This window comes from Fusarium mangiferae (assembly GCF_900044065.1).
Source record: "Fusarium mangiferae strain MRC7560 genome assembly, contig: FMAN_scaffold001, whole genome shotgun sequence".
NCBI lineage: Eukaryota > Fungi > Ascomycota > Sordariomycetes > Hypocreales > Nectriaceae > Fusarium > Fusarium mangiferae.
The window spans coordinates 1,761,730-1,787,558 of NW_024573921.1; the positions used below are offsets into that span (position 1 = coordinate 1,761,730).

The 25,829-nt window shown below is 50.3% G+C and overlaps 11 protein-coding genes across 11 annotated transcripts; 5 read left to right on the forward strand and 6 right to left on the reverse strand.

Moving 5' to 3' along the window:
- Nucleotides 1-799: 799 nt before the first annotated feature.
- On the forward strand, nucleotides 800-2,706 carry FMAN_01066 (uncharacterized protein; the record flags this gene model as incomplete). Its single annotated transcript, XM_041830575.1, has 2 exons — nucleotides 800-1,575; nucleotides 1,644-2,706. 2 exons carry the CDS (start codon nucleotides 800-802, stop codon nucleotides 2,704-2,706), a joined length of 1,839 nt encoding a protein of 612 aa, XP_041676401.1.
- A 153-nt stretch (nucleotides 2,707-2,859) lies between these two features.
- FMAN_01067 (uncharacterized protein) lies at nucleotides 2,860-3,219 on the reverse strand (the record flags this gene model as incomplete). Its single annotated transcript, XM_041830586.1, has 1 exon — nucleotides 2,860-3,219. One exon carries the CDS (start codon nucleotides 3,217-3,219, stop codon nucleotides 2,860-2,862), a length of 360 nt encoding a protein of 119 aa, XP_041676402.1.
- Nucleotides 3,220-5,076: 1,857 nt separating this feature from the next.
- On the reverse strand, nucleotides 5,077-6,930 carry FMAN_01068 (uncharacterized protein; the record flags this gene model as incomplete). Its single annotated transcript, XM_041830597.1, has 6 exons — nucleotides 5,077-5,125; nucleotides 5,334-5,398; nucleotides 5,652-5,710; nucleotides 5,761-5,794; nucleotides 5,856-6,069; nucleotides 6,287-6,930. 6 exons carry the CDS (start codon nucleotides 6,928-6,930, stop codon nucleotides 5,077-5,079), a joined length of 1,065 nt encoding a protein of 354 aa, XP_041676403.1.
- Nucleotides 6,931-8,263: 1,333 nt separating this feature from the next.
- On the reverse strand, nucleotides 8,264-9,807 carry FMAN_01069 (related to YTH1 Protein of the 3` processing complex; the record flags this gene model as incomplete). Its single annotated transcript, XM_041830608.1, has 6 exons — nucleotides 8,264-8,799; nucleotides 8,896-8,951; nucleotides 8,997-9,108; nucleotides 9,160-9,585; nucleotides 9,633-9,707; nucleotides 9,759-9,807. The coding sequence occupies 6 exons, from the start codon at nucleotides 9,805-9,807 to the stop codon at nucleotides 8,264-8,266; spliced, it is 1,254 nt and encodes a 417-aa protein (XP_041676404.1).
- A 424-nt stretch (nucleotides 9,808-10,231) lies between these two features.
- Nucleotides 10,232-11,257, forward strand: FMAN_01070 (uncharacterized protein; the record flags this gene model as incomplete). Its single annotated transcript, XM_041830620.1, has 1 exon — nucleotides 10,232-11,257. One exon carries the CDS (start codon nucleotides 10,232-10,234, stop codon nucleotides 11,255-11,257), a length of 1,026 nt encoding a protein of 341 aa, XP_041676405.1.
- A 480-nt stretch (nucleotides 11,258-11,737) lies between these two features.
- On the reverse strand, nucleotides 11,738-12,154 carry FMAN_01071 (uncharacterized protein; the record flags this gene model as incomplete). The annotated part of the gene is made up of 2 exons (XM_041830631.1): nucleotides 11,738-11,917; nucleotides 11,978-12,154. The coding sequence occupies 2 exons, from the start codon at nucleotides 12,152-12,154 to the stop codon at nucleotides 11,738-11,740; spliced, it is 357 nt and encodes a 118-aa protein (XP_041676406.1).
- Nucleotides 12,155-12,905: 751 nt separating this feature from the next.
- FMAN_01072 (uncharacterized protein) lies at nucleotides 12,906-14,808 on the reverse strand (the record flags this gene model as incomplete). Its single annotated transcript, XM_041830642.1, has 2 exons — nucleotides 12,906-14,492; nucleotides 14,545-14,808. The coding sequence occupies 2 exons, from the start codon at nucleotides 14,806-14,808 to the stop codon at nucleotides 12,906-12,908; spliced, it is 1,851 nt and encodes a 616-aa protein (XP_041676407.1).
- A 1,591-nt stretch (nucleotides 14,809-16,399) lies between these two features.
- On the forward strand, nucleotides 16,400-19,785 carry FMAN_01073 (putative calcium P-type ATPase; the record flags this gene model as incomplete). Its single annotated transcript, XM_041830653.1, has 4 exons — nucleotides 16,400-16,567; nucleotides 16,638-17,811; nucleotides 17,862-19,193; nucleotides 19,247-19,785. The coding sequence occupies 4 exons, from the start codon at nucleotides 16,400-16,402 to the stop codon at nucleotides 19,783-19,785; spliced, it is 3,213 nt and encodes a 1,070-aa protein (XP_041676408.1).
- A 446-nt stretch (nucleotides 19,786-20,231) lies between these two features.
- FMAN_01074 (uncharacterized protein) lies at nucleotides 20,232-22,691 on the forward strand (the record flags this gene model as incomplete). The annotated part of the gene is made up of 2 exons (XM_041830664.1): nucleotides 20,232-21,443; nucleotides 21,495-22,691. 2 exons carry the CDS (start codon nucleotides 20,232-20,234, stop codon nucleotides 22,689-22,691), a joined length of 2,409 nt encoding a protein of 802 aa, XP_041676409.1.
- An 803-nt stretch (nucleotides 22,692-23,494) lies between these two features.
- On the forward strand, nucleotides 23,495-24,790 carry FMAN_01075 (uncharacterized protein; the record flags this gene model as incomplete). Its single annotated transcript, XM_041830675.1, has 1 exon — nucleotides 23,495-24,790. One exon carries the CDS (start codon nucleotides 23,495-23,497, stop codon nucleotides 24,788-24,790), a length of 1,296 nt encoding a protein of 431 aa, XP_041676410.1.
- A 187-nt stretch (nucleotides 24,791-24,977) lies between these two features.
- Nucleotides 24,978-25,719, reverse strand: FMAN_01076 (uncharacterized protein; the record flags this gene model as incomplete). Its single annotated transcript, XM_041830686.1, has 3 exons — nucleotides 24,978-25,218; nucleotides 25,281-25,521; nucleotides 25,608-25,719. 3 exons carry the CDS (start codon nucleotides 25,717-25,719, stop codon nucleotides 24,978-24,980), a joined length of 594 nt encoding a protein of 197 aa, XP_041676411.1.
- Between the last annotated feature and the right edge of the window lie 110 nt (nucleotides 25,720-25,829).

The window sequence follows — 25,829 nt, forward strand, 5'->3', positions numbered from 1 at the left end:
ATTTTTTGCTGCACCTGCGCTTCAGGGTTGCGAGAGAAAAGACAAGAGCTTGCAAGCCCGTCTCATTCACTATCACCCGTTCCATTCAATTCAGTATCTTGGCCACAAACTGGAGTACCAAAGTACTCGAGAGGTACGAGCCATCCCCCCGATTCTCCCGCCGAGCACTGAGTCACACTCTCTGTACCCTTTTCGCATCGGCCTGGCCTTGCACGTAACCCCACCCAAGCACGCTCCGGAGGGTCGGGCTTTCTGGCTTCCTTCCAGGTTCTCAAAGCCCACCTCACCTCACCTTACACGCCCCTGCCCTGTCCTGCCATTCCTTCCTTCCTTGCCTACAAGTGAGGTGAGCTGCTGGATGCTGGGTGGGTGAAAACTTGGCAGGCTGCCAAAAATACACACCCGTACCCGTTTCGTCCTTCACCGCTGCCCACGCTACGGTTCGGCCTTGCCCACCAAACATTGTTTGAGTCTCCCGCGCGCAAAGGAAAAAAAAGATGATACCTTACCTTGGGTTCTCCAGTACTTTATTATTTCGCGCCCCTCCCCCAAATCCCAACCTCATTTCGCTTCCCTCTGTGCCTCTGTGCTCTTCACCTTGATATTGATATTGATTCCGAATCTGGGTCTCCTTCTTCAGATTCCACCCTTCCCTTCTTGGCTCCTATTTTCTCTTTGCAGCCTTGCTTCCTTCTTCCACTGTTTCTTTTAAACTTCCCCGCCCTGTTCTCTTACATATACCCACACAAAACCTCACTTAACACACACTCTCTCACTCACTCAATCTCACATCACCACAATGACTTCAACATTTCAAATGCAACAACCCTTTTATCGTCCAGCCTCTCTAACCGTGGATACACAACACGCACAGAAGTACTTCGAAGACGAAGACAACAGTGTATTAGACGACAACATTCTTGAACACAACACAATCGATTCGGGCTTAGAACTATCGCCACCCATGGCTGACAGTCGTCGAGAATCCTTTGCTGTCGGCCCTCCGCTCTTCTCGCCAAAACAAGAAGACTGGCAATCCGTCGAAATGCAGTCGGTTTCCTCCAACAACCCTTTCTTTGATCAGCATAGCAACAACCCTTTTATGCGCCCTGATCACACTCAGAACAATGGCTTCGCTGCCACTGCCAACTGGTTCGGAAACACCTCTGGCACTTGCACTCCTCTGAATCCCTTCGATGGTGTTCCTGCTGAATATGACGCCAACGCCTCTCTCTTCCACCGACCCATGGCCGGCCCAACACCCTTCACAAACCCTGGGAACATGTTCCCGTCACTTCCCGTCGGCTCCCAGTCTATCCCCACATCTCCCCAGAAAGAGTGGATGACCCCTCAGCAGCCCATTAACAAGAACAAAATGCGCCCTAGCAGCCCCGGTCTCCGCTCTCACAACGAGATGCGCCGTGGCGACGGTATCCGGAAGAAGAATGCTCGCTTTGATATTCCAGCAGAGCGGAACCTCAGCAACATCGACCATCTCATTTCTCAGTCCACTGATGAACAAGAGATCAAGGAGCTCAAGCAGCAGAAGCGACTGCTCCGTAACCGACAAGCAGCGTAAGTCCCGCCCCACTAAATAAACATAAGACGTTTACATTTCAAGGTTTGATGCTAACTATCGTCAGTCTTGACTCGAGACAACGCAAGAAGCAGCATACTGAACGTCTAGAGGATGAGAAGAAGCAATATACCGCTCTCATGACTGACATGGAGGAAGAGCTGAAGATGCTTCATGCTCGGGTTGAACAACTGTCCCTCGAAAAGCAGGAATGCATCAAGTTCATCGAGACCCAGAGGCTGGACAAAGAAGAGATGATCCGTGTTCACACCAATGAGACTGGCGAACTGAGGAAGAAGATCAGCGTTCTCACGGACCATGTTCAGCGACTCGATAACGCCGTTCCCGCCACCGGAGACAATGGCTTCTCAAACGGCTTCGATGCCATGGACGCTATGGATGGCTTGGGCATGCCTGGTGCATGGGATGCTTCGAACTTCCTTCACGATTATCCGGAGCCTGAAGTCAAGCAGGAGATGGCTATTGTTCCCACCAAGAAGAACGACAACCCCTTCGTCGAGAGCGAGAAGCCTGCCGCCCAGGGTGGCCTCCTCTTCATGCTCTTCCTCGTTGGTGCCTTCGTCCTCTCGAGCCGCTCGACCCCTGCTATTCCTCGCGTTTCTGAGGATGTCAGGGCCGCCTCGGCCACCATTCTCGACAACGTTCTCAAGGACGCTGGTGTCAACTCTCAATCGGCCAGCCTGCAAGCTGCCCCCCAACCATCCGGCGCTGCTAACTGGGGCAATACCATCTCCATGAATGATATGGCGATGGATGGTGTTGCACCTTCAATGCTTGGTGAGCTTGGTGACCAGCTGACTCAGCCGACTCAGGAGCAGACCAACGAGCAAATCTTCTCTCTGTCAGCTGCTCAGTATAATGGTGTCAACTCCCAAGACTTCCTCCAGAACGCTCCTGAGAGATCATCACCCAGTCAAGGTCGCCGAAATCTGGCCGAAGCACTTGCGACAATGCGAATTCCAAACAAACAAAACGATGCAGCCGAAGTGTACACGCGCTCCCTTCTGTGGGACCAGATTCCCAACGACGTTGTGCGAAACTTCGCGAAAATGGTGTCAGAATGTAACAGCGCGCAAAATGAGCAGCAATGCAACGAATTAAGGACATGAACGAAGACACGAATCAAGAATATAAAAAAAAGTCACGATGACGAATTCACGGCTTAGCCTCGAACGGCTTTGAATTACTTGTTCTCATTTTTCTCTATTTCCTTTTTCTTTTGTCACTGATTTTCCTTGTAAGTCGGCTATTTTCCTTCCTCTTCATGGGGGATGAGCTGCCATATACTCGATGTCGCTCTCGCGCACTCCAGACATGTTGCTCACGCACCCAAATGGATGGTTTCTTGTCTTCCTTTTGTCGTTTCTTGTGGATTTCCTATTTCGGGGTCTTTCTGATTTCCTATGGATCGAGCAAGCGAGCGTGCATTGATTTGTTTTTTTGAGTGATTTTCCCAGCGTGGCATCGGTTTTCCTCTCTCGAAATTGGATACCTCTCTTTTGGTAACGGCGAACGGAATGTGGTCGATGTGGACGGATGTGAGCCAGATTGGGTGTGGACACTTGCGGCGAAACAGCAGCCAGCAGGAAGGAGCAGGCAGACTCTATGAGGGCCCAGTCCATGAAGAGTCTTGATTCTATCGCGGTGCATGGAACGGATTTGCAGGCTAAGGATATGGATGGAGATGGAAATTGGCATACGTCTGAAGACGACAATGACTGAAATGGTCTATGATGACGATGATACGAGCTCGTCGATGATCCATTTACTTGTTTGTTTGGAATTAGTTCGATTCATTTAAACAACCTCCGGTTCCAGGTGATCCGGTCAGTTGTAGAATATTTTATGGCATGGATAATTATCTGGAATTAGTTTTCACGCGGCGAGCATCAAACAAAGAATATCCATCCCAATAGTTTCATTCAGTGTTCGTGACGATCATGATGCCGATGCTACCTCGTGAACAGTTATGTCATATCATCGGATATCTATCTGCTTAGGCAGACTTTTATACCTACATACACTTCCAACAGACCAGGTCCCAAAAGAGGGAGGGGAGCGGGTGTTATTTTTGAAGAAACAAGAATTATAAAAGATAGCAGGTGAGACATATGCTAGACCTGTCGATAATAGGCTAGAAGATGCAAGTGGTGGGTGTCAGCGCGAGAGGGTGGTTTGTCTTAGACAATGTCTTGCCAATGCGCGGCGCTGGGACGGCACGGGATGCGCACATCAGCCTAGGTAGGTAGACGAGCATGTATGTATGTACATATGTACAGTCCTGACGAGTTGGCTTGATTTGGCGCGCAAATAAAAATCACAATCAGGTCTTCTAGGGAGAGGCTAACGTGGTAGGCCTCATGTTTATGCTGATAGTCTAAACACGTATATCTCGAATCACCGGTTCTGCGCCACTACGGCTTTGCTCTTTGGTATGGGGAATCCTTGAAGTTGCATCTCGTCTGGAAACTGCCGTGCATGGCTACATTGCATGGCATTGCATTGCAGGGCGATGAGCTGAAGGGATAGCTTTAGCTGGGAGTCTTGAGATTAATTTCTTCTTTCCTCGACGCAAGGAACAAGCGGGTTTCTTGGAAAACAAACAAACCTATCACTGGCCATGCATGGGATAAAAATGCGATGGTCTCAAGAGCCTCAAGAGACGAATGGACCAAGTTCAACCGCTGAGATTTCAACCACCCCCTAATTACAGGCAGCGATATAGCGTTTTCAAATCCATTCACTATTGCTAAGCTCCCTTCTCAGAAGCGCATCTCCACCTGAAGAAAGATGAGTTCACTTTGATCCTATAATAGGCCTGCTATAGCGATGAGCCGTGACAAGCTCCGTGCACCCCTCGTCATGTAGGCCTCGACCGGGCCGCGTTAACAGGCCGCATGACTAAGACGACCAATAATAACATGAAGTCTTTTGGGCCATCGACGTTGGGCATCAATAATAGGCGCCTTGTGGGATTGGTAGGGTTTTGTCACGAGGTCCAAAGTGAGAGAAGAGGGAAAATCCGTCGCGAGATGGCGGCGATGGGCGATGTACGGCTGCAACGCCAATGGTCTTAACCCTAACGATATGTAGAGAACCACTCAGATAATGTGTTGCGATATGATATGTACAACAAGACGCAAGGTGGAAACACCCCGTACTCTATCTATATACTTAAGAATAGTATGATATCGAGACACAAGCACACACAATCCCCAGCAGCCTTATCCGCCCAACCGCATCTGGCAAGTATACATGTATGTTGATGTGAGCAAGACACCCCTAAATCACCTGAGTTACATCAATACGGGAGGATAAAAGCTGGCTGGTCATCCAAGGGGCGAATCAAAACTATGTGGTTGACTGTCCCATCGACTTCTCCTCCTCCTCCTCCTTCTTCTCCTCTTTGATTGACTTGTACGGCATATATGTCGCGGAGATGCAACTCTCAGTCACAGTGGCACATGGCTACAGTTGCACTACTTGCGATTGCCTTCGCCCGGAGGGTCGTACTTCTCCTTCCAGATCCTAATGCAAGATGTTTGAATCAGCGGTTGTCCATCGAATCGTATGATGCATGATGGGGGATCAAGACCAATCGATAGAACGCCCTCCGTGGCACCAGACCCTGTGGCTCCCGGGCAAGGCGGATTCGACGAGAGCCTATCGAAATACAGGTCGCCACAACAACACTGGGAGACGATGTGCAGAGGGAGGTTCTGGCCTGTGGACTTACCAAGAGTTCCCTAGTGTCTTATTACCGGCCTTCTCAGCCAGTCGATAATACCGAGCTGCCGCGAACTGTGCAGGATATCAGCCTCATGCGAATAGCCAAGCATACTTAAACGTATGGAAACGGTCAGAGGCGATGAAAGATTCTGACAGAATGGGCTGGGCAGTGAATTGGTTTGGGTGCCAGTATCTCGACGAATCAAGTGACCCAGTCTCACCGAGAACATCTCTGCAGCCATGGCTTCGGTACGGCTCATGTACAGAGTGCTCCTGAACCGGCCAGACAGGCAGTCATGAGTAAATGGCTTCTGGTGTAACATACCTTGTCTTTCTTACACCCGAAGCCTTCGACGTAGCACCAGGCAATCTCGTTCATGGCATCTATCAAATAATGTCAGACCTTGTTCTCAGCTCGTGTATGTACGACTTGCCAGTATCTCCTAGATTCGCCGCAGTCTCATAATACTGTAGCAAAGTCAATGGTCAGCAATTGTTGTCACTCCCACAAGAATCAGAGTCAACTTACCTGCTTGGCGGCGTAGGCATCCTTTTCGATGCCCCAACCATGTCTGAAGCAGTTGGCCAGCTCGAAAATGGCGAGAACAAGCTCTCCCTTTGCAGCTCCACCCTTCTTCATGCCCGCCTGGAGAGCCATCTGCTCAATCGAGGCAGAATTGGAGGCTGCAGCTGAAAGATACTTGACGGCACCCTCTGGATCTGGAGCGCAACCCCATCCGTGTCTGTACAACACGAGTCATGTTAGCGTTCGAGACATGTAAATCGACTCATCTCGATAGATCATAAGACAAGGTTGGCACAAGGTTTCGGGTATCGCTCGACGTATGTAAGTTTTCAAGGTTTGAAGTCTCAACCGTTTCCAGAGCTTCAAACTCTATCAAACTTTACCTGCCTGAAGTGCCCCACCCGAGACATTGACATTCTATCCGGTGTTCTCACCTTAAAGCAAGGCCGTACAACACTTGGCTGAGCGGGTTGTTGGCGCCTTGAGGATCAGCCAGCCGCCCGAACATGCGTGTCGACAACTCCAGCTTCCCCTCTTCGTGCAGGCGAATGGCTTCTTGAATATCCTGATCAATCTGCTGCGACGAAACAGCCCGCTCTTCGCCTCTATTGCTGTCCGAGGGAGTGCCTGGCCTGCTGTTGCTCCTGGCGCGGTTATTCTGACCCGCCAGCATAGTCGCGCGCTTCTCCCACTGCGCCTCGTCCGATGTGACAATGTCGGGCAGGTTCTCGGGGACGTTCTCGGACGATGGAGGTGCCCGGCTCAGGTGCAGTCGCTGAGACAGACGACGGGCGCCGCTCTCTTTCTTTGTCTGGCTCGACTCTGAAGCAGAGCGTGATCGGCCGGATCGGAAGACATCGAGGGATCGTCGGGGCTTGTCTTTTTCTTTGGCTTCTTGGACTGCGAGATGTAGATTGTCGACAGACTTCATGGACGGGGGGTAGATGCGCTCTTGGGTTGAGGTGTCGGAGCGGATGATGGTAAATTCGGGGGCTGCCAGATGATCGATAGTGCCTTTCTCAGGCGGCTGGCCTGTGGCGAGGTCGTCCTTCTTCTTGAGAATATCGCGTATGCCCATTTTCGCTAATGGTAGTGGTAATATGTACTTGAGAGAGGTTTGCAGGGTTATAATCAGTAGTATATTGATGACAGCCCAGAGGCGGAAGGGCCCGTTCACAAAGGATCTACACAGCGATTCGCGAAGCAAGTAGCCCAATCGAGAACGAGACGACGGGATCAACGAAATAAGCTAAGGATCAGGTTAATACCGTTGAGTGAGGATGGCATGTTTATTAAGTTGCTGGCGCTTTACTCATTCCTTCAAAGTACCGCAAACAGACACATGGAAACAAAGGCACAGTCAGAGGCAGAGGCAGATGCATGGATTGAGGCTGAGTTGAGGCTTTGCGGTTTCTTGTACCAGAACTGTCATTCAACGCGATGTGACTGGTGTTCTAGATCTGTAAGGTAAGCGCCAACAAAGATCAGCAACCCCTGGTTCGTTTCAAACTTCAAAGAGTGAGTACCTAGAGCTATTCCGTACTCACACTGGAGAGAACACAGCAGCCTTTTTAACCAATGGGCATGGGTAAGGAATGGCTAACTCATGATAAAAGCATGTATTAAATGGCTTATTCATTGAGAGAGAAGGGGCAAAACCAATTGTATTACTTTTAACGAGAGGCGACAAGTTGATGGTTTCAAATCAATCGGCACCTAGAGCTATTGCGGTAAGCAAAGGTCAGGACAAAGATGTTTTCCGACTCGGGGATTGCTCTAGCATTCCGGGTTTTCATTCTGGTACTGGATCCGCAACCCAATCTCTTAAGCTTGCTTTCATAATATAAAGTAGTAGTACCTGTGAAGCCGTTTGTTCCCATGTCAAATAAGCCAGGTCAAAAGTTCAAGGCAACTGTTACTAATATTAGATTAGGACCTACCTAGGCTCTTCAACGGTAACAATGCCCCTCATCCTCGACGGCATATAATGCCTCTTTGTTTTACCTGCATAAATCGTCCTCGACAGCTGCAGCCAGGAGGGCATCCAGGATCTTCATTCAACCCATTTTACAGTGATCATCTAGGCAATCACTAATACTGCATCACGATCGTACACAGTAAAAGAATCTTTCATTCAATACATATCTACTATCTTCGGTACTGCTTTGAACACATCTGTGTTCATCATAATAACCGTATGCTTTTGCTCATCTTTTGATTCTTTTCCTTTGTTTCATGATATGCTGGCGGCATTTCATAGCCAAAACCTTTACAGGCGCCGATAAGTCATGGGTATCTTGAAATCATTTACCAGAATCCCGTCCCAGTCTCCAGACGCCAAGAAAGAACAACAAGCTGAAATCCGAGGTTGCCTGCTTCTACTTGCTAGAAACAGGCTTGATGGGATTGATCTAGATCGATATGAAGTCCTTCTGTTCTTCAAAATCGGAAAGGTCCGAGTCTGCATCAATGAACTCGGCAACTTCATCTGAATCAACATCGTCGGAATCAGCAGCTTCGTCATCACTTGAAATGTCTCCAAGAGGCTCGCCAGCGGCATTGGTTTTGTTCCGGAGGACGCTTGCCCTCTCACGGTGCGGGAGCTTACATCCCTTGACCTTACAGCGGCCGGTATTGCTAAAGTCAGGGCACTCAAAAACGTGACGGTCAGTACACTCTGCTCCTATCTCGCAGTACCCGTTGAAACCAAAATTGCGACAAACTGGGGCGCCTGGGGAAGCTTTAGAGTGAGTATAGGGACAGTCAGCCTTGGCACAGTGGCCTTTGGCAAAATGCAAACAGTTTGGGGTGCGCTCAGGAGTCATGTCATGGGAGAGGTCACAAGACTCGCCGTTGACACATTGCCCGTCTTTCAGCATATCTTTACAGAGTGCCACTTTGTTCGGGTCGTGAATGTACCGGCACCGAGGGCCTTTGGTGCATGAACCTATGTGCAAAGTACTCGTCAGTTTCGCCCCATGGCCACTGGGCCGGTCTAGGTAAAGGAGATGTGTAGCACTCCAGCCTGGGGAAGAGAAATTACCAGTCGTTGAGAAGATTTTACAGAGTTGATTTATCTTCTTGACCGTGCCGGTTCGCCTTGACCTTGTCAGCAACTTCGTCTCACTAAAAAGAACCCCGTACCGTTGGTCGTTAACGAATCTGTTCGCAACGAGGTTTCCTGTCTTTGTCCGGTAAAACTTGACTCCAGCAACAGTGGCGAACTTTGGAGTTCGTGAGGAGGAGTTGAGGGCATCTGCAGCGGGTAAGGCACAAGCGTCGGAGTCGCGCCGAAGTTTGCACGCACCAGGAATCTTGACAAGCTTCTTGCCACCGTCCATGACGCGGAATTGGACACCTTCGATGGTGAGCACGTTGCGGTCTGCAGGGTTAGTCTGCGCGCTCGAAGCAGTAGCTTGATGCTTCAGAAACTCGTTGAACTGAGCCTTCTCGCGCTGTCGGCGTCCACTGATCTTTCTCTGGCGTGTTTGTTCGATGGCCTTGGCTCGATTCTGGGTTTCCTTCTCATACACGTTGGCATTAATAAGTTGACGGTGGCGATCGGTTCTGGAAACCCAACCAGGGGGTGTTTCAGCACCACTACTGGCAGACCGAGAAGCAGTTGAGTTGTCGCCATTCAAGTGAAGGGTTCGGTGGTGATGCGCCGTAGGGTGGCGGCCAATTCTATTATGGCGAGCTGGGTACGGTGAGCTCGCATGTCGATAGGAGTTTTCTAGGCATATCAGTAGTGATCTCCCCTCAGGACAAGTTTCCGCATACGACGATGATGGGCAGGATGAAGGCTTGGAGATCCCCGAGAGCCCGCTTGCTGGTTCTTATGTCGGTTGATCTGGCCTAGGATTCATCAGCAAGTTGAAATTACCATGATGCGCGAGGGGCACAAACCCGCAACTTGACTGATACGAGCCAGAAGTTCTCGTTCTTCTTCTGACATGTTGTTAATGGCTTGGTGTGACGGGACTGACTGTGTGTTTGTAAAGGGCGCAGTGGTTTTATGGATAAAAATTGGTGGTGTTTGGGATGGATTATTGTAGGTTATAAATAACAGCGAAAGCGTCAAGCAGTGGGAGACGGGCGGCAGGATGCATCATCAAAGAAGCATTATTAGTCATCCTCACTCCGAAGCATCATTGGTTGGCTGCTTTCGCATCTTAACCGCTATCACAAGGCTGAGCTTTGTTGTCAATCATCTTTCAACTTCTACAAAATCTATTTATCCAAGACTTAAGCAAATTATCTCTTGACGATTGGGACGCGTCGTGACCGACATACTATCTTCTTCGTCCTTTCTGTGCATCGATATCCCCACGCAGAAACTACACAAACAATCTCATCCCATCGCGACTCGACCGTTAACCATGGCATCCACATGGGATCTCTTGGATCCTGAGGAAGAGGCTGAGCTTCATAAGACTCGCCTCCTCAATGTCGAAGAGAAGCCTTTTAAGCGCCTCGCCAAACGAGCCAATACCATATCACAGCTCTTACTATCATTCGATCCTGCCATAAATGGAGCCAATACGTCTGGAGATATCAAGCCCAAACTCAAGCAGCTTAAGGAGGACATGAACCTTGACTTCGATGCTTTTGGTAGCAGTATCACGCGCATGCAATTCCTCCACAACGCAAATTCCCAAGAACGTGAGCGCTACAGAGTCGACCAAGACCGTATCCTCGCCGATTGCCAATCGGTACGACAAAACAATATCCAACTTCGAGAGCAGCTCGAGGCCGCACAAGCCACCCTCGCACAGCGCAAACAATTCGACGAGCTGGCGGAAAAAATCACATCGAACCGTCTTCTTCGACCACGGGAAGACCAAATTACCAACCTTGCTAAGCTCGAGGAAGAGTGTCGAGAGCTAGAGCGAGAGAGTGAAACCTACAGCGAAACTTGGAGAGAACGGCGAGAACAGTTCAATAGAATCATGGAAGAAGGGATGCTCTTGCGGCGACAGATTAGAGATGAAAAAGAGGAGGTCGATCGTCGAGAGGGTATGAATGAGGATGCTGAGGATGACGCCGAAGTGGACAAGGTCGGCCAGACACCCAGAAACGAACCGAGCGGTAACGCGACACCTCATCCCGACCTGGACAGCCAGATGAAGGCAGATGGGGACGCAGGTACACCAAACCCGGAAGCCCTCAACGGAGGAACAACACCAATGAGGGATACACCAGGCCCAGACACGCTTAAGCCACCTTCTGGTCATAATGAGTCTCAAAGCCGGGGAGATAGCCAGGCTCCCAGTCGGGATGCTTCACCTATGCCACCACACAGCGAGCGCAGGGCAGAATCGGGAGACGATGTCGACATGGAGGAGTCTGAAGTGACAGTTGAACCACCTGAAAGTAATGATGACAAGATGGAAGTAGACAATTAGGGCTTTCCATTCGGCTGTTTGTACTATCGTTTATATCCTAAGATACCATCGCGGGAAGGGGGCGTTTTTAGGCATAGGTCATCGGAAGGAAAGAGTGTCTACGTTATTTTATCATCCTCAAGACTCTGCCCCATTAGGCTGACATGACATCATCGGCCGAAAATAACCACGACAGCCTTTTCTGTTCACTAACTGATGTCCAAAAACGCCCCTCTCCCGCAATAGGTACCCTCACAAATGAAGGTCCAGAAGCATTTCCCTTTGTTTGTTTGTTAATTCAGTGTCTTCTCATTGGTATCGTAACCCATCCTCCCTAGGGGAGAAAGAAAACTCAAGACCTTGATCCTTAATGACAAAAAGACTTAGGTAACTTAGCCTGTGCCTTGGGGTAATTTTGCTGAGTTTATTTGGACACCCTATATCAAGGTCTCATGTTTTCTTGCTCCCTGAGGCCTCCCTTTGTTCTGTTTTATGGTTCTATTAAGGATCGGCCTGAGTAGCTTTGGCTTTTGCCAGCGCCTCCTTGGCCTGCACGACCTGGTCCTCCGGAGCGTTCAGCTCTTCGCTCTCGGCGAGTTGCTCCGCCAGCTTCTCAACAGCGACGGCAATCTTTTGTCGTAGGGGTTGGAAAACGGCCTTTGTCTGCTCAAGGGCAGTTTGCTAAGTTGTATTAGATCAACATTCTTGGCCGAATACCAAGGTGAAGGCTTTCGGACTGACCTGCTGTTTAAGCATGTACGAAGCATTCTCATCATCGTTTGCACCACTATCAATCTTCTCCTTCAGAGCTTTGATCTTGGCTTCCTCCTCCTCAACCTCTTTGTGGTATGAAGCCTCCTCTTTGAGGAGTCGGTTGACAGAGCCTGTAGCGATGACGAGTTGGGAAGGCGGCGGCATGGTGGATTGGTTCGGGGTCACTCAACGATCGACTAGATGTTTGGCGAGTTGCGGTGTATTTATGTACAAGTCTGGTTCCTAGATAGGCCTCGAGGGGCTAGAAAACAGCCAACCTTACTGTGGGGTGCCAAAATAAACTTAGCAAGAGTTATCCTAAAATTAGGCTATATCACCTAAATCTTTTTGTCATTTAGGATCGAGGTCCTGTGTTTTCTTTCCTCCCCTTGCTAGGCAATGAGAAACGGGGCTTTTGTTATTCGGGTGCCTGCTCGGTCTCTGATGCCTGGAAAACAAATGGAGAAAGCGAGTGAGATCATGTTGGACGTACGTGGGGTTTAAATGGCGGGGCTCTTCGCATTTACCTTCCACGCGCTTGGCCGCGTTTGAACAGCTGTGAAAGTATTTATCTATGGCATCATCATCACCGAGGTGCTGAGAACATATTTAAAAGGTCGAGATACAGGTGACCGTTCTTTACTACTTAACTCAACAACTAATGCAATGTCCGACAGAACTCGTTCATAAAAGAAACTGCTGCACGTCCACCTCTGCCGTTTTCCCAAAGAGCTACGACCAATCCATCCAAGTACCGCAAGCCGTGGTATCTCCCGAAACGCCTACAACACCATCTGGGCGACCCCTGAGTGGCTGCCCTAGAATGCTGGAATTCAATAGTTTATATAACCTGACACACGCCGCCCATCCAAGTTTTCGTTAAGATGCAATAAGCAAAAGCAACCGACCTGTCAGATTATGCTGAAACAGCAACTGCGGTTGAAGCAACTGCAGCATGCTCGGGCTCATTCGGGGCGTCATTGTCTTGAGACATCTCACCACCAGCTTCTCTCTCCGCCCAAGCTCCCCAGAGTCCACGCTTCGCCCTTATCCGGATGTCATCTCCTAGACCAGGACCCTGCTCGACTTTGATAGCATCCTTGGTCGCGAGAACCAGGCACTCAAAGAACATTTTGGTAGCATCGGCCTTGGTGGTCTGCTGTCTAGGACAAAGGTTCTGGAGAAGAACTGCTCTCTGAGTTCGCTTGCTGGGGCTGTCAGCAGCATCGTCACCAAAGCGCTCTCGCAATTGGTGCACTACGTGTTTCGTGACTTGAGAAACAGGACCGCTCTCAGCAGGATGGACCAGGGCAACAGTCGTGTCTTCAAAGCCAGGCATCATGGTTCCTGCCTCTTCGTCCATCTCGTCATCGGCGAGGATTTCATGGCGGCTTTCCTCCGGGGGGATACTCATTTCACCGAAAGCGCCCTCGAAGCCAAGTCCGGTGTCTGAACCGACATCGAGCATACGTGGAGACTTGGAAGCGCCGTGGTCACTTTCGACGTCAGCAATGCCACTGTCACGCTTGCGCTTGAGCTCGTTCATGCCACGAGCAGTGTCTAGTGTGAGCATATTGCGAAGCTCTGGAGCCCAGGCTGAGCTTCGGCCTTCCCCCATGATTGATGAAACGAATCCTCCGCTCTTTTGCATATCCATCAAAGCCAGAAGAAAGGGGTCGCGGGGAAGGAATCCACCCTCCCTTATGATATTGTCGCGGTTGGCTTGCTGTTGCTTGATGTGGTTACTGGAGAGAGCGATTTCTTCATCAGGGGTGAGTATCTTCTGTTTCTTGGCGCGCTGTGCCGGTCGTCGAATGACTTGGTCTTCCTCGTGGTCGGGTTCATAAAGGTCTGCCATCTGGTATCTCGAGTGATCCTGTTCTAGTTGTGCAACCCGGTCTTCGTCGATGTCGGAAAGCGGCGACTCCGAAATTCGAGGAGGAGGGTAAGCTGCGATATCAGGTACTTGGGAGACATCGTCAGGGTTGAAATCGAGTACCATCGGGTCAAGATCTTCGCCGTCATGGATCTGAACGCGCTCGTCGGGCAGATCTAAAGTCATCGCTCGATCGTCGTCCTTTTGGGGGAAATCAAGCTCTGAATCATCAACCTCGGGACCAGCTGCTGTGCGATCCTCCCTTCGGCCACCTTCGGGCTCAAGACCTGTCCCTTCAAGGCCAAGATCATCAAGACCGAAATCCAATTCCAAATCAATATTCCCCATCGGTGCAATCATGTCATCTTCCATTCCCATGCCATCGTTAAGAAACTGGCTGTTGTCGTAATCTTCCTGAAGGTTGATGTCCCGCTGACTGGCGCGTCCTTTGCGGCCAATTGGAGCAGCAGTCACATCCTCCACCTGAGACAAAAGCCAGTTCGCGTCTGGTGGAGGAGGTAGTTCGAAATTATCGTATGGGGTGATTCTGTCAGGAAGCGTCAGGGCTTCCCGGTTGGGGATTTGTAGGTTGACGGCCATGTCGTTGTTGCCCGAAGACCGAAATGCCTTGAGAGAATTAGTGTACTCGGCCATGCAGCGCGTCATGGGGAGGGCTTACCATTTTGATCTTCATCATAGCTTCATTACAATCATCCAAAAGATAACGCGTCTTTCTTTGGTAGATTCGAACCACACCCAAAAGCAGCTGACTACTTAGTCGCAAGGCCATCGGTGCCTGGCTAGGCATGATGATGGCATCCACACTGTCTTTGACATTGGATTGGAGGATATGATTCTTTGATAGCTTGCGCTCGAGGTTGGCAGAAAGCCAGACGCGGGCGAGCGGCCCGCTCTTGTTGAGCAAAGTCTCTGAGTAGAACATGATGCACTCGCGTAATTACGCGGTATAAAGGGGAGAAGAGGCAATTACCCACGCGAAGAGAAAAGAGAAAAAAAAGTTGGATTCCAATGTTGAGGGGTTCTTTTCAGGTACAGGTGGTACTGATGGTTAGTGGGAGAACAAGAATAAGTTGATGAACACCAAGACTGGGGGCGCGTCGGGTAAACAAGCTCTCGGTGGAAGGATAGCTCTACGCGCAAAAGCAACGTCGCGCGTACCCCAAAAGTACGAGGCAATGCGAAAAGGTCGCGGAATATAATGAGGATGTTATAGCGACCAAAATTCTGGCGATAGCGACGGTGTCGGGAGTGCAGTAAAGTGACAAGGCGTGTGCGCGGGCGGGATTATCGCGACGTAAGGCAGTCAAGGTATTTTATCAGAAGGGAAAATGGGACCTGGACCTTGAAGAGGGGGGATGCTGTGGTCGTTGTCCAGCGGTAAATGGCGTGGCTGGGGGCATCTCAGGCCTGTGGGTGGCAGGAGAAGGCACCTATTGCGGTGTACGGAGGTAAGTTTATCCGCAGAATGACGGGCTTTAATTGGTCAGTCATGATCATCGGCTAGCAAGGTCTCCCAATCAATACTGCCAAAATTTGTGGATGATGGCTCATCATGTAACTGGAGTGCTTGGATCCGTCGACTATTCTGAAACTGAGGTCATCACCTCATATGAGGCACCCCTGGGTCCTTTAGAATGATGATAGTTCCAGTAAGTCTATGCTGGCCTTCTTCCTTTTCGAAGGCACGTGCGTTGAACATGAAAAACCGATCGTCTCTACCAATATCCATAGGATCACTTACTTACATGGATGCCATAGTTCCTATAGTAGATGCCCGTACATACATTCTACTCGATCAATTATTAATTACCTACCCATGCAATATCTGGACCTAGTGACCCCAAACTTCCGGTATTGACTATTTCCTTAAACTCAGTTTTCCCAACCCAAATAGTCCATCATTGTGGCCTAAACCTGCAGCAAAAACATCATTAGCCTAGCGTTACGAAGCTGGGCGGGAATCATTTAACGTTACCCCAAATACAGAACCAATCTTGACTCGTTCCCTAAGCCAGACATCGTCTTTCAGGTGATGCTACTGGCTGATGAGCCTCTAAAGTCGATATGCAAGCCCCTGGCAGCCTTGCCGAGCCCTTGAAAGGTACTAGCTCCGACCCGCTCATCGAAGGACAAGACACATGGACATCTTAGGACAACCTTAAGTTCCGTTTAGGTCTCCCAACACATCCTCACGTCTGCCTACTTTTGTTCTTGCTGGCCTCTTCCTCTTCTCACTTTTCTGTGCGCCCATGACTGAGTCTCTTCTTTAACGGGCTGAAGCGAGCCGTTTCCTTGGTTGACTTCTGACTGTCCAGTCTTGGGATAACTAACTTTCTCGTGGCAACTTTGCTCGATGTCCTGACATTCCCTTTTCGTGCTATTCAACATCCACGGGCGTTTTTCTCCTCCTCATGACTCTGCGCATCTGATCTCGAACTAAGTCAAACACCCATGCATTCGACGGATTTTGCTCTACAATTGTAATACAACCGCTTGCGCGCCCTTCTGTCGATATGCAATTGCCATGGGGCGGCCGCGACGGTCCGGGAAATGACACCTTGCTACCGACATCCAACATCCCTTCCATCACCGGGCATGCTGCAGATGGCATTGATTCCAAGGATGGCGATCGTCCACAGCGCCCAGGTCGTCACGTCCGGACCACGTCTTCTGATGCACGGGTTAGTCTCAACATGCGCAGCCTCTGTGACATACTCGATTTCCATGGACCCAAACTAACAACTCCACCAGAACGTTGCCGATCATTTCTCCTATATGACCCCGAGCGAAGCCGCAGCGAATTTACGGACATCACTCACCCTAGGCCTTTCTCCAACCGAAGCTCTGACTAGACTCGGCGAATATGGTCCGAATGAAATTCCTCACGAGGACCCAGAGCCATTATGGCTACGATTCGTTAAACAATTCCAGGAGCCCCTTATTCTGCTGCTTCTAGTTTCGGCCGGTACATCGCTCCTCTTGGGAAACATGGATGACGCCATCAGCATCACAGTCGCTGTGACAATTGTCGTGTCCGTCGGGTTCATACAAGAGTATCGTTCTGAGAAGTCTATCGAGGCTCTTAACCACCTCGTGCCGAATCATGCCCATCTGGTCCGTGGTCAGAGCAAGACGTCGTCGTTGGGGAAGACTACCACCTGGCCACCGCGTACAGATGATGCCGATTCAGCCTTGACCCCGGGCTCTGTCACTCCAGTCAGCGATATTCTGGATGCGACCTCTTCCAAGGTCATGGCTTCTCAGCTGGTTCCTGGCGATCTCGTCCTGTTTACCACCGGTGATCGCATTCCTGCCGACATCCGTGTTACCAAAGCCGCAGACTTGACGATTGATGCATCAAACCTCACTGGAGAGACGGAGCCTGTGAGGGTGACGGCTGAGGCACGTAGCCGTGGATTCGGCTCATATGGTCTTGACAAGTCACAATTGCCTCGGCCCAACTCTCTTGCCCCCTCTGAGCATGGAGATTCTCACGGAGACGGTATTCATAATATCGCATACATGGGAACATTGGTGAAGTCGGGCCATGGTCAGGGTATTGTCTTTGCGACTGGAGGCCATACACACTTTGGAACCATTGCTGTTAGCGTTTCTGGCACCGAGAGTCCAAGATCACCGCTTCAGTTATCCATGGACGACCTTGGCTCGCAGCTCAGTAAAGCCTCATTTGTGGTAATTGGCCTCATCTCAGTTGTCGGTTGGCTCCAGGGAAAGAAACTTCTTGAGATCTTTACTATTTCGATATCACTTGCCGTTGCCGCCATCCCTGAAGGTCTGCCTATTATTGTCACTGTCACGTTGGCTCTGGGTGTTCATCGCATGGCTAGGCATAATGCGATCGTCCGAAGGATGCCCAAGGTCGAGACTTTGGGCTCCGTGAATGTAGTTTGTACTGATAAAACAGGTATGAAATTGGGCGTCACGCGCGGAAATGAGCTAACAGGAGCATTCAAGGTACCCTTACTACGAATCACATGACAACTACTCGAATGTGGTATTTTGGAGCTCAAGAACCCGTCCCGGTGGAGTCTGATCACGATGATGTTGAAACGAATCCAGACCTTAACCAGGCCACCCTTCGAGTGCTTCGTATAGGCAACATTGCGAATGATGCACGGCTTGCGCAAAAGTATACAGAGCATGGACAAGCCGCAACAGCTGTACTTTCGTCGACCGTAGGACGTGGTCAGGTTTCCACATATACCCGCTGGGTTGGACAACCTACTGATGTTGCCATGCTGGACCTCCTTGATCGCTTCAAGGAACACGATGTTAGAGAATCTATCGGCCCTCGAGTGAGCGAGACACCTTTCAGCTCTGAACGAAAGTGGATGGGTGTCACAATTGGATCCGAAACAAAGGGTGACAAGGAATTTGCTTACATGAAGGGCTCTATCGAAAAGGTTCTCGCAGCCTGTGACACTTATCTCGAAAAGGATGGAAGGGAAATTGTACTCGACTCTGCACGTCGTCAGGAGGCCCTTCAAGCCGCCGAAGCCATGGCTGTCCAAGGTCTACGGGTATTGGCATTTGCCAGCGGTTCCGTCACGCGCCCATTGAGAAGCAAATCCGCAGCACGCAGCACCTCTGGTTTTGACCGAAGCGAGAGTCCATCTTCTCACAGCCCAGAAGACATTTACAGAAATCTCACCTTTGCGGGTCTTGTTGGTATGCGTGATCCTCCGCGACCCGGGGTTGGACGTTCAATCAGGCGCTTGATGCGAGGTGGGGTCAAGATCATCATGATTACCGGCGATGCAGAGACGACAGCGCTTGCGATAGGAAAGCAACTGGGCATGAACATTGCGGTTCCTAGTGGACATGCAGGCGGCCAGAACACTGTAAGGCCTGTACTACGCGGCGACGAGGTTGACAGGATGTCGGAGGAAGATCTGGCACAGGCCATGCAACACACGACCATATTTGCACGAACGAACCCAGACCACAAGCTGAAGATCATTCGAGCCCTCCAGTCAAGAGGCGATATTGTCGCCATGACTGGTGATGGCGTCAACGACGCGCCAGCTTTGAAGAAGGCAGACATTGGTATTTCCATGGGCCGCCATGGAACTGATGTTGCGAAGGAGGCAGCAGACATGATCTTGACGGACGATGACTTTTCTACGATCCTCAGAGCCATCGAAGAGGGCAAGGGTATCTTCAACAACATCCAGAACTTCCTGACCTTCCAACTCAGCACAAGTGCTGCCAGTTTGGCACTTGTTTTCATTTGCACCTGTTTTGGCTTCAAATCCCCTTTGAACGCCATGCAGATTCTTTGGATTAGTAAGAGCAACAGCTGATGTGCAGTCTCACCCAAGCTAACCGTCATACTATAGACATTATCATGGATGGTCCTCCAGCTCAGTCTCTGGGTGTTGAAAGGGTAGACCCTGATGTCATGACCAAGCCCCCACGACGACGAGGAGATCCAGTGCTTACCAAGTCGCTCATCACACGCGTTCTCACATCGGCGGCCATTATTACCATTGGAACAATGCTCATCTACCGTCGTGAGATGATGGCTGATGCACAGGTAACCCGACGTGACACGACGATGACATTCACCTGCTTCGTCTTCTTTGACATGTTCAATGCCCTGAGCTGCCGGTCGGAGTCTAAGTCGGTGCTTCAGGGCGAAGTTGGACTCTTCTCTAACAACTTGTTCAACTGGGCTGTCTCTCTCAGCATTGCTGGACAGTTGCTTGTCATCTATTTTCCCTGGCTCCAAGAGACTTTCCAGACGGAAGCTCTTGGGTTTTTTGACCTCATACGACTCGTTCTGTTGTGTAGCACGGTATTTTGGGCGGACGAGCTGCGAAAGTATCTCAAGTATAAGAAAAGGCGTTTTGGAAACGGTTATAGCCAGGCGGTGTAATAGGAGGTACCATTTCTTGTTCAGAGGGTTGAGGGGCTCATTTAAAAGGGACATATTGTAGTATAAAGATATAAACATTGTACAAAGTATTGCATAGCGAATGTGTCGAGGCTGTATAATATACAGGCTCGGAAACAAACCTGTATTGATCTAAATTCGATCAAACTATCCTGTCAATACTTCTTTGCCGTATCCTTTTTTCCAGCAGAAGGTTGTTGGCCATGAACAAGCCATTCTATCGCGGGGTACAGGGTAGGCATACAGGTCCAAAATTGCGGGGGGAGCTCTCCCTGTGAGAGAGGCTGCGTGGCACCAACAAGGCAACTCCATGTGCGACAAGTCCCTTTGCGCTGGAAGCCACACGTCTCTTCTTCATTCGCCGTGAACGTAGAGAAAAAGAAGCAGAAGGCAGAAATGCGCCGCCGGAACAGAATATCTTAATGACAATGTCAAGCCTTCAAAACGGCATCTCCAACAGCGAGCACCCTGTCGTCGAAACACCGGTCGCTGTCTCTACTTCGTCCCTTGACAATGCCAACACCGAGTCCGAGATTCGTGAAGCGCTCGCCTCCCTGCATGCCCACGAGGCTTCTATAACGTCCCGCCTCGATGCTCTCGTGGCTTCACAGGCTGATCTATCCCGCGACCTTGGGCGGCTGGATCTGCTGCGGGCTGGACTTGGAGCGCAGGTCATCGCCGCACGTTCAATTGGGAATGACATGCTAGCAACGGCAGCAGATACGGCTGGTCGACTGAGTGACAGAGTCAAAGAGCTGGATCTCGAAAAGAGCAGAGTTGAAGAAACGCTGGGTGTGGTGGAGCAGGTCGCGGAGCTCAAGGCATGTGTCAATGGTGTGGTGGGTTCCATGGGAGCACCCCAAGACTGGGAGGCTGCTGCTGGATACATATCGAGAGCAAGCAAGGTACCAGAAGAGATCACAAAGGGTTCGTTCGCTGTTGGCATAGTACCCAGCGTCGAAGTCCCCGACCCGCCATGGGTGACATTGGAAGAAGCCAAGGAGAGTTTATGCGGCCTCTTCTTGAGAGAGTTTGAAAAGGCGGCAGAGGAGAGTGATGGCACGAAAGTCACTAGATTTTTCAAGCTCTTTCCCCTGATAGGAAGAGCTGAGGTCGGATTGGATGTCTACGGAAGATATGTGTGCCAGGGAGTCGCTGGAACCGCTCGAGCGACACTCAAAGACGCCATGAACGGACAGCGTAGGGAAGGCTTCTTTTATGCTAACGCCTTGACGAAGTTGTTCGAGCACATCGCCCAGATTGTCGAAGGCCACGGCGGGCTTGTGGAGCGTCATTATGGCTCTGGAAAAATGGTTCGTGTTATTGAACGTTTGCAGATGGAAGCGGATGTCCAGGGTGGTATCATTGTCGACACCTGGAGCGACGAAAGAGGAATTGATAGGAAACTCACCGACGTCAGAAGCTACCCATTCTCGTTTCTAGTCCAGAGCTTTTTACCACAGCCCCCTCGCGGTGGCACACCGAGGGTGAACTCGCCAGCCATAGGGGTAGGCAACAATCCCCGAGAAAGTGAGGATGAGGGTGTCAATATGAGAGAAGTTGACGGCCTCCTGAGTGAGATTGCGGTGATGCTTGGACGCTGGTCATTGTACACTCGATTCCTCGCCGGCAAGTGCAAGGTATGCTTGGCTATTCAATCTCCGAGATAAACTGAAACTTATACGTCACAGAACCCCGACACACCAGATGAGGCACCTCTTGTCATACCAGACGTACTGGTCAAGTCAAATCTGTACCGAAAAGTATCTACCAAGCTCACATCCCCTTACAACGTCATGACCACTTTCTTCTTCCGCCGTTCTGTCGAAAAGGCGTTCCAGCTGGATGAATATCCTAGCGGTCTGTCATTAAGCTTGAGCAGGCAGATCGAGGGCAACGCCCCGTACATTATATTAGCAGTGGACGATGTCATGTACATTGTGAATGCGGTCATTCAGAAATCTATTTCAACGTCACAAAGAGATGTCATTGCGTCTGTCGTCCCGACAGTTGGCCGAGTGCTTGGCTCCGACTTTGTTGGTATGATCCAGCGCAAGATGAGAGATGAATCGTATCCTAGACCGGTCGTCCAGGGAGGATTCCCACCTGAGGACAAGATCATCCAGTTCATCGTTCTTATCAACAGTCTGGACATGGCCAACGAGTATTTGACCCGAATTATCACGGGACGAATAGGGGAATCGAGTCATCTGCCCAACGGCAATGCCCAAAACGGGCCCCTCAAGGATTCGTTCCCATTTGAGCGAGATGTTGTATTTGTTGCAAACGCGCTACACACTCTTCAGACTTCGTTCATTGGAAAAACGACCGAGCTGCTCAACGAGGGAATCCAGGTACTCTTCAACCAGGTTGTCAAGCTCCGTTTAAGGCCGGTCCTGACAGATACATTCCGTGATGCGGACTACACATTGTCGGAGGATGACATTGCAGATATAGCGCAGCAGAACGACGAAGACGAGGATGAACTTCTGGAACAAGTACCCCGACTGTTTGAGCATGGTTGGGATCAACTCATGAAGCCAATTGCACGTTTGATGACACCTGGGACATACACCACTCTCCTTGACACCACGGCACGCTACCTCTCCAAGATATGGGAGAAGAAGATCATGGGTTATGTGGGCCGCACAAATGCTCTTGGTGCAATCAGACTGGAGCGTGATTTTATCGCGTTAGTAGATGTCGTATCTCGTGGGGACTACGCCGTGAGAGAGATCTTCGCCAAGGTCCTGCAGATACTTATGGTAGCCAACATGGAAGATGACGAGTGGGATGAGGTTATGGCCCAAGATGGAGAAGACGATGCCATCGAGTGGGTTTTGACTGAGGAGGAGAGGAGGCGGGCGAGAAGTTTGGTTAGAGGATGATTTGGCAGTTAAAGATATTCAAGGACATAAAGAGACGGCGTTGATTATTAGAAAAAAGAGTCTAAAGAGATGTACGAGTAGAGTCGAGGCAAGAATATTTCGTAGTTTATGGTTGGTGAGACATTGATAGCCATTGATGCTAACTTCTCTCTACCTTAATCATTTAGAATCTGACGGACTGTAATTGAAGCTACCTTAACTTGGATCAATCAAGAGCACCAGGATTAGCCAAACAGAACAAAATGCGACTATTGGTGTCAAACCTTGCAGCAAACTGCGTTCTTTAGACAATCATTAGGGGGGTTCATACATGCCTTCCTGGTCTCCTGATATTCTTCGCGTTAGGACTACCTACGTATCCCTAAGGTTAGTAGGTACGGGTCTGAACTTTCAGTGGCATTTCCCCCAACGTGCCACTGAATAAAGGTTAGTGCCACCAGACCTCAGGCACTCGCCGAACTTATTAGTACCCAAGTCCAGCTGGGCAGTTTTCGATTGGGCATTGCCTTGAGCTCTGAGTCACTCTCAACCATCAAAAGTCTGGCCAGAGGCTCCATTTTAGCTCGTCATGATGAGTGAGCATGAGGCCCAGCGTGATGAAATTTTCTGTCGCCCAACTATCACAAACCCCGAGCCACAGACCTCAATATCATGATTTCCCAAGATATTTGCTAACACATATACTCTCGGGAAACACCATTTTCTACTTTCCAAAGCGAAATTTACAAAAAACCACCTACCCCTCTCCGATATTGAGAAAACCACTAACATCACAAACATTTGGCTCTCAGGCTGCGCCCACCATGGAGACAAGGATAGTCAAAGTCCCGAGCAAGGGCTCCCTAGGCCAGTTTCGACCTGGCGATGGTCTCGCAAGGTTGAATCACTGGGAAGTTCAATGTGAAAATAACCTCGCTCTTGAGGCCCTGCAAGATGCTGCTCACCTGCTACGGACCAAGGACACGCCTGTCGCATTCCCGACAGAGACTGTATATGGTCTTGGTGCAGATGCTACTCGGACTCCCTCAGTTAAAGGAATCTATTCGGCAAAGGGACGACCTTCAGACAACCCTCTCATTTCACATGTTTGCGACCTGGAAATGCTGCGACAGTATATCGGTCAGACTGAAGAAACTGATCCTATACCCCAACGATACAGGGCTTTGATAGAGCGTTTCTGGCCGGGACCTCTGACCATTCTTCTCCCTAACCCGGCACCGTCGAAACTAGCGCCTGAGGTGACTGCAGGTCTCAAGACCTTTGGCGTGCGAATGCCATCTTCAACCCTCGCCTTGTCTCTTATCAAGTTAGCTGGTGTACCCCTGGCGGCACCGTCAGCAAACGCTTCCACCAAACCTTCACCCACAGCGGCACAGCATGTGATGGACGACCTCAACGGAAAGATCGAGCTCATTTTGGACGGTGGACACTGCCAAGTGGGCGTGGAGAGTACTGTTGTGGATGGACTGTGTGACCCCCCCGTCGTCCTTCGTCCGGGAGGTATCGGAATAGATGAGCTACGAAGCTGCCCCGGTTGGGAGAATGTATCAATAGCTTATAAAGACAAGAGCGAAGAGGGAAAAGCTGCACCTCGTGCTCCAGGGATGAAGTACAAGCACTACAGTCCAAAGGCAACAGTAGTGCTTTATGAGTCGAGTTTCGCAGAAGGGGTCAATGGAATAGCTTCTTTCGACTTGAAGGCGGCCAATGAGACAGTCAATGGCCATGCTAGCAACGATGAGCGGAAGGGCAGGGTTGTCGGGGTTATTCGCACCCAGCGATGGAAGTCAGGGGCTGGTCTGCGGTGCGCCAGCTTTCAGCATCTCACCGACGTACAAGGAGCCGATGAGGATGACTCGCCATTCCAAGTATACGAGGGCGATCTGTTGGATGAAAAGGGGCAGCCAATAGGAAAGATCTTGGATATCGATCTGGGCAGAGGCACTGAAGGAATTGCGAGAGGTCTTTTTGCAGCGCTCCGGGAGTTTGATCGACGAGGCGCCGACACCATTTTTGTTGATGGTATAGACGATAGAAGCGATATCGCAGCGGCGGTCATGAATCGGCTCCGCAAAGCGGCTTCAGAGACTAGAGCATGAACGATCATATCAATTAGAACACCAGCACACCTGTATAAAAGCCCCTCCGTTTCTTAACCCTGTGTCAGCCAAACCAGACCAGACCAGACTACTGGCGGGTCGTCTTCCTCTTTTGATTTTGGGTTTGCATGCGGCGCTGAATAACGACAAAACTCCCAACTCTCCACACATCAACCTGCTCCCATCTCTACAGACCCTGGCGGAGCCAGTCCGCCAGTTTCGACTTTCCTAGCTGCGCCAAGTTGTTGACGCCCTGTTCGCTAAGATCGATGCGGCCAACGGGCATGTCTTGAGTTGGTGCTCGACTAACGCGCTGGGTGATGATAGTGGGATCAGTCTCAAGAATGATGCCGTCGTCGACAATCTCATCAATAGCTAGCGAAACAAGGTCGTAGTTCTCGACGATTGTCCTCTTGTCAACGGATTGCCTATAGTACTGTGTTAGCGGTCCTTCAATGGTTTGCGCGGGCTCGAAAGGAAAGGAACTGACTTGAAGAGGATGTGGAGAGAGTCCCGCAGAGCGAGAATGGTGTTGTAGAGCAGAATCTCGTTCTCGTCGACACTGCCAACAACATACATCATGACATCTGACTCCATCTTGTACAGCACAATTCGGTTATCGTAAAGAATGATATCGCCGTTCTGCTTGGCAGTCTTGTCGATAAGACCCTTCTCAAAAGCCTTTTGCGACTTCACGTCGGAGTAGGGGTTGGCTGAGGAGCTTGTGGGAGCTGTTGGTAAACAGTTGTCAGCTGTCGTTGCGCTCACTGGAAGCATAGCGAGGGAAGCTGGGAAGCTCAGGGGAGGATGAATGTACCATTAGGTGCTGAATGAGGTGGCTGGAAGTACTTTGCGAATATCCGAGAGCCATCTTCAGTGCTGAGGATCAGGATGGCCTGAACCGAGAAGAGCGACATCCCAGGTGCCATGATTGCAATATGTTGTAGTGTTTGTTGGCTTGTAAGTGCTCTCCTTCAATGGTGGCCCCTCCAGATGACAACAATGCCACAGTTAGGGATACCCGGGACCAACGTTTGAC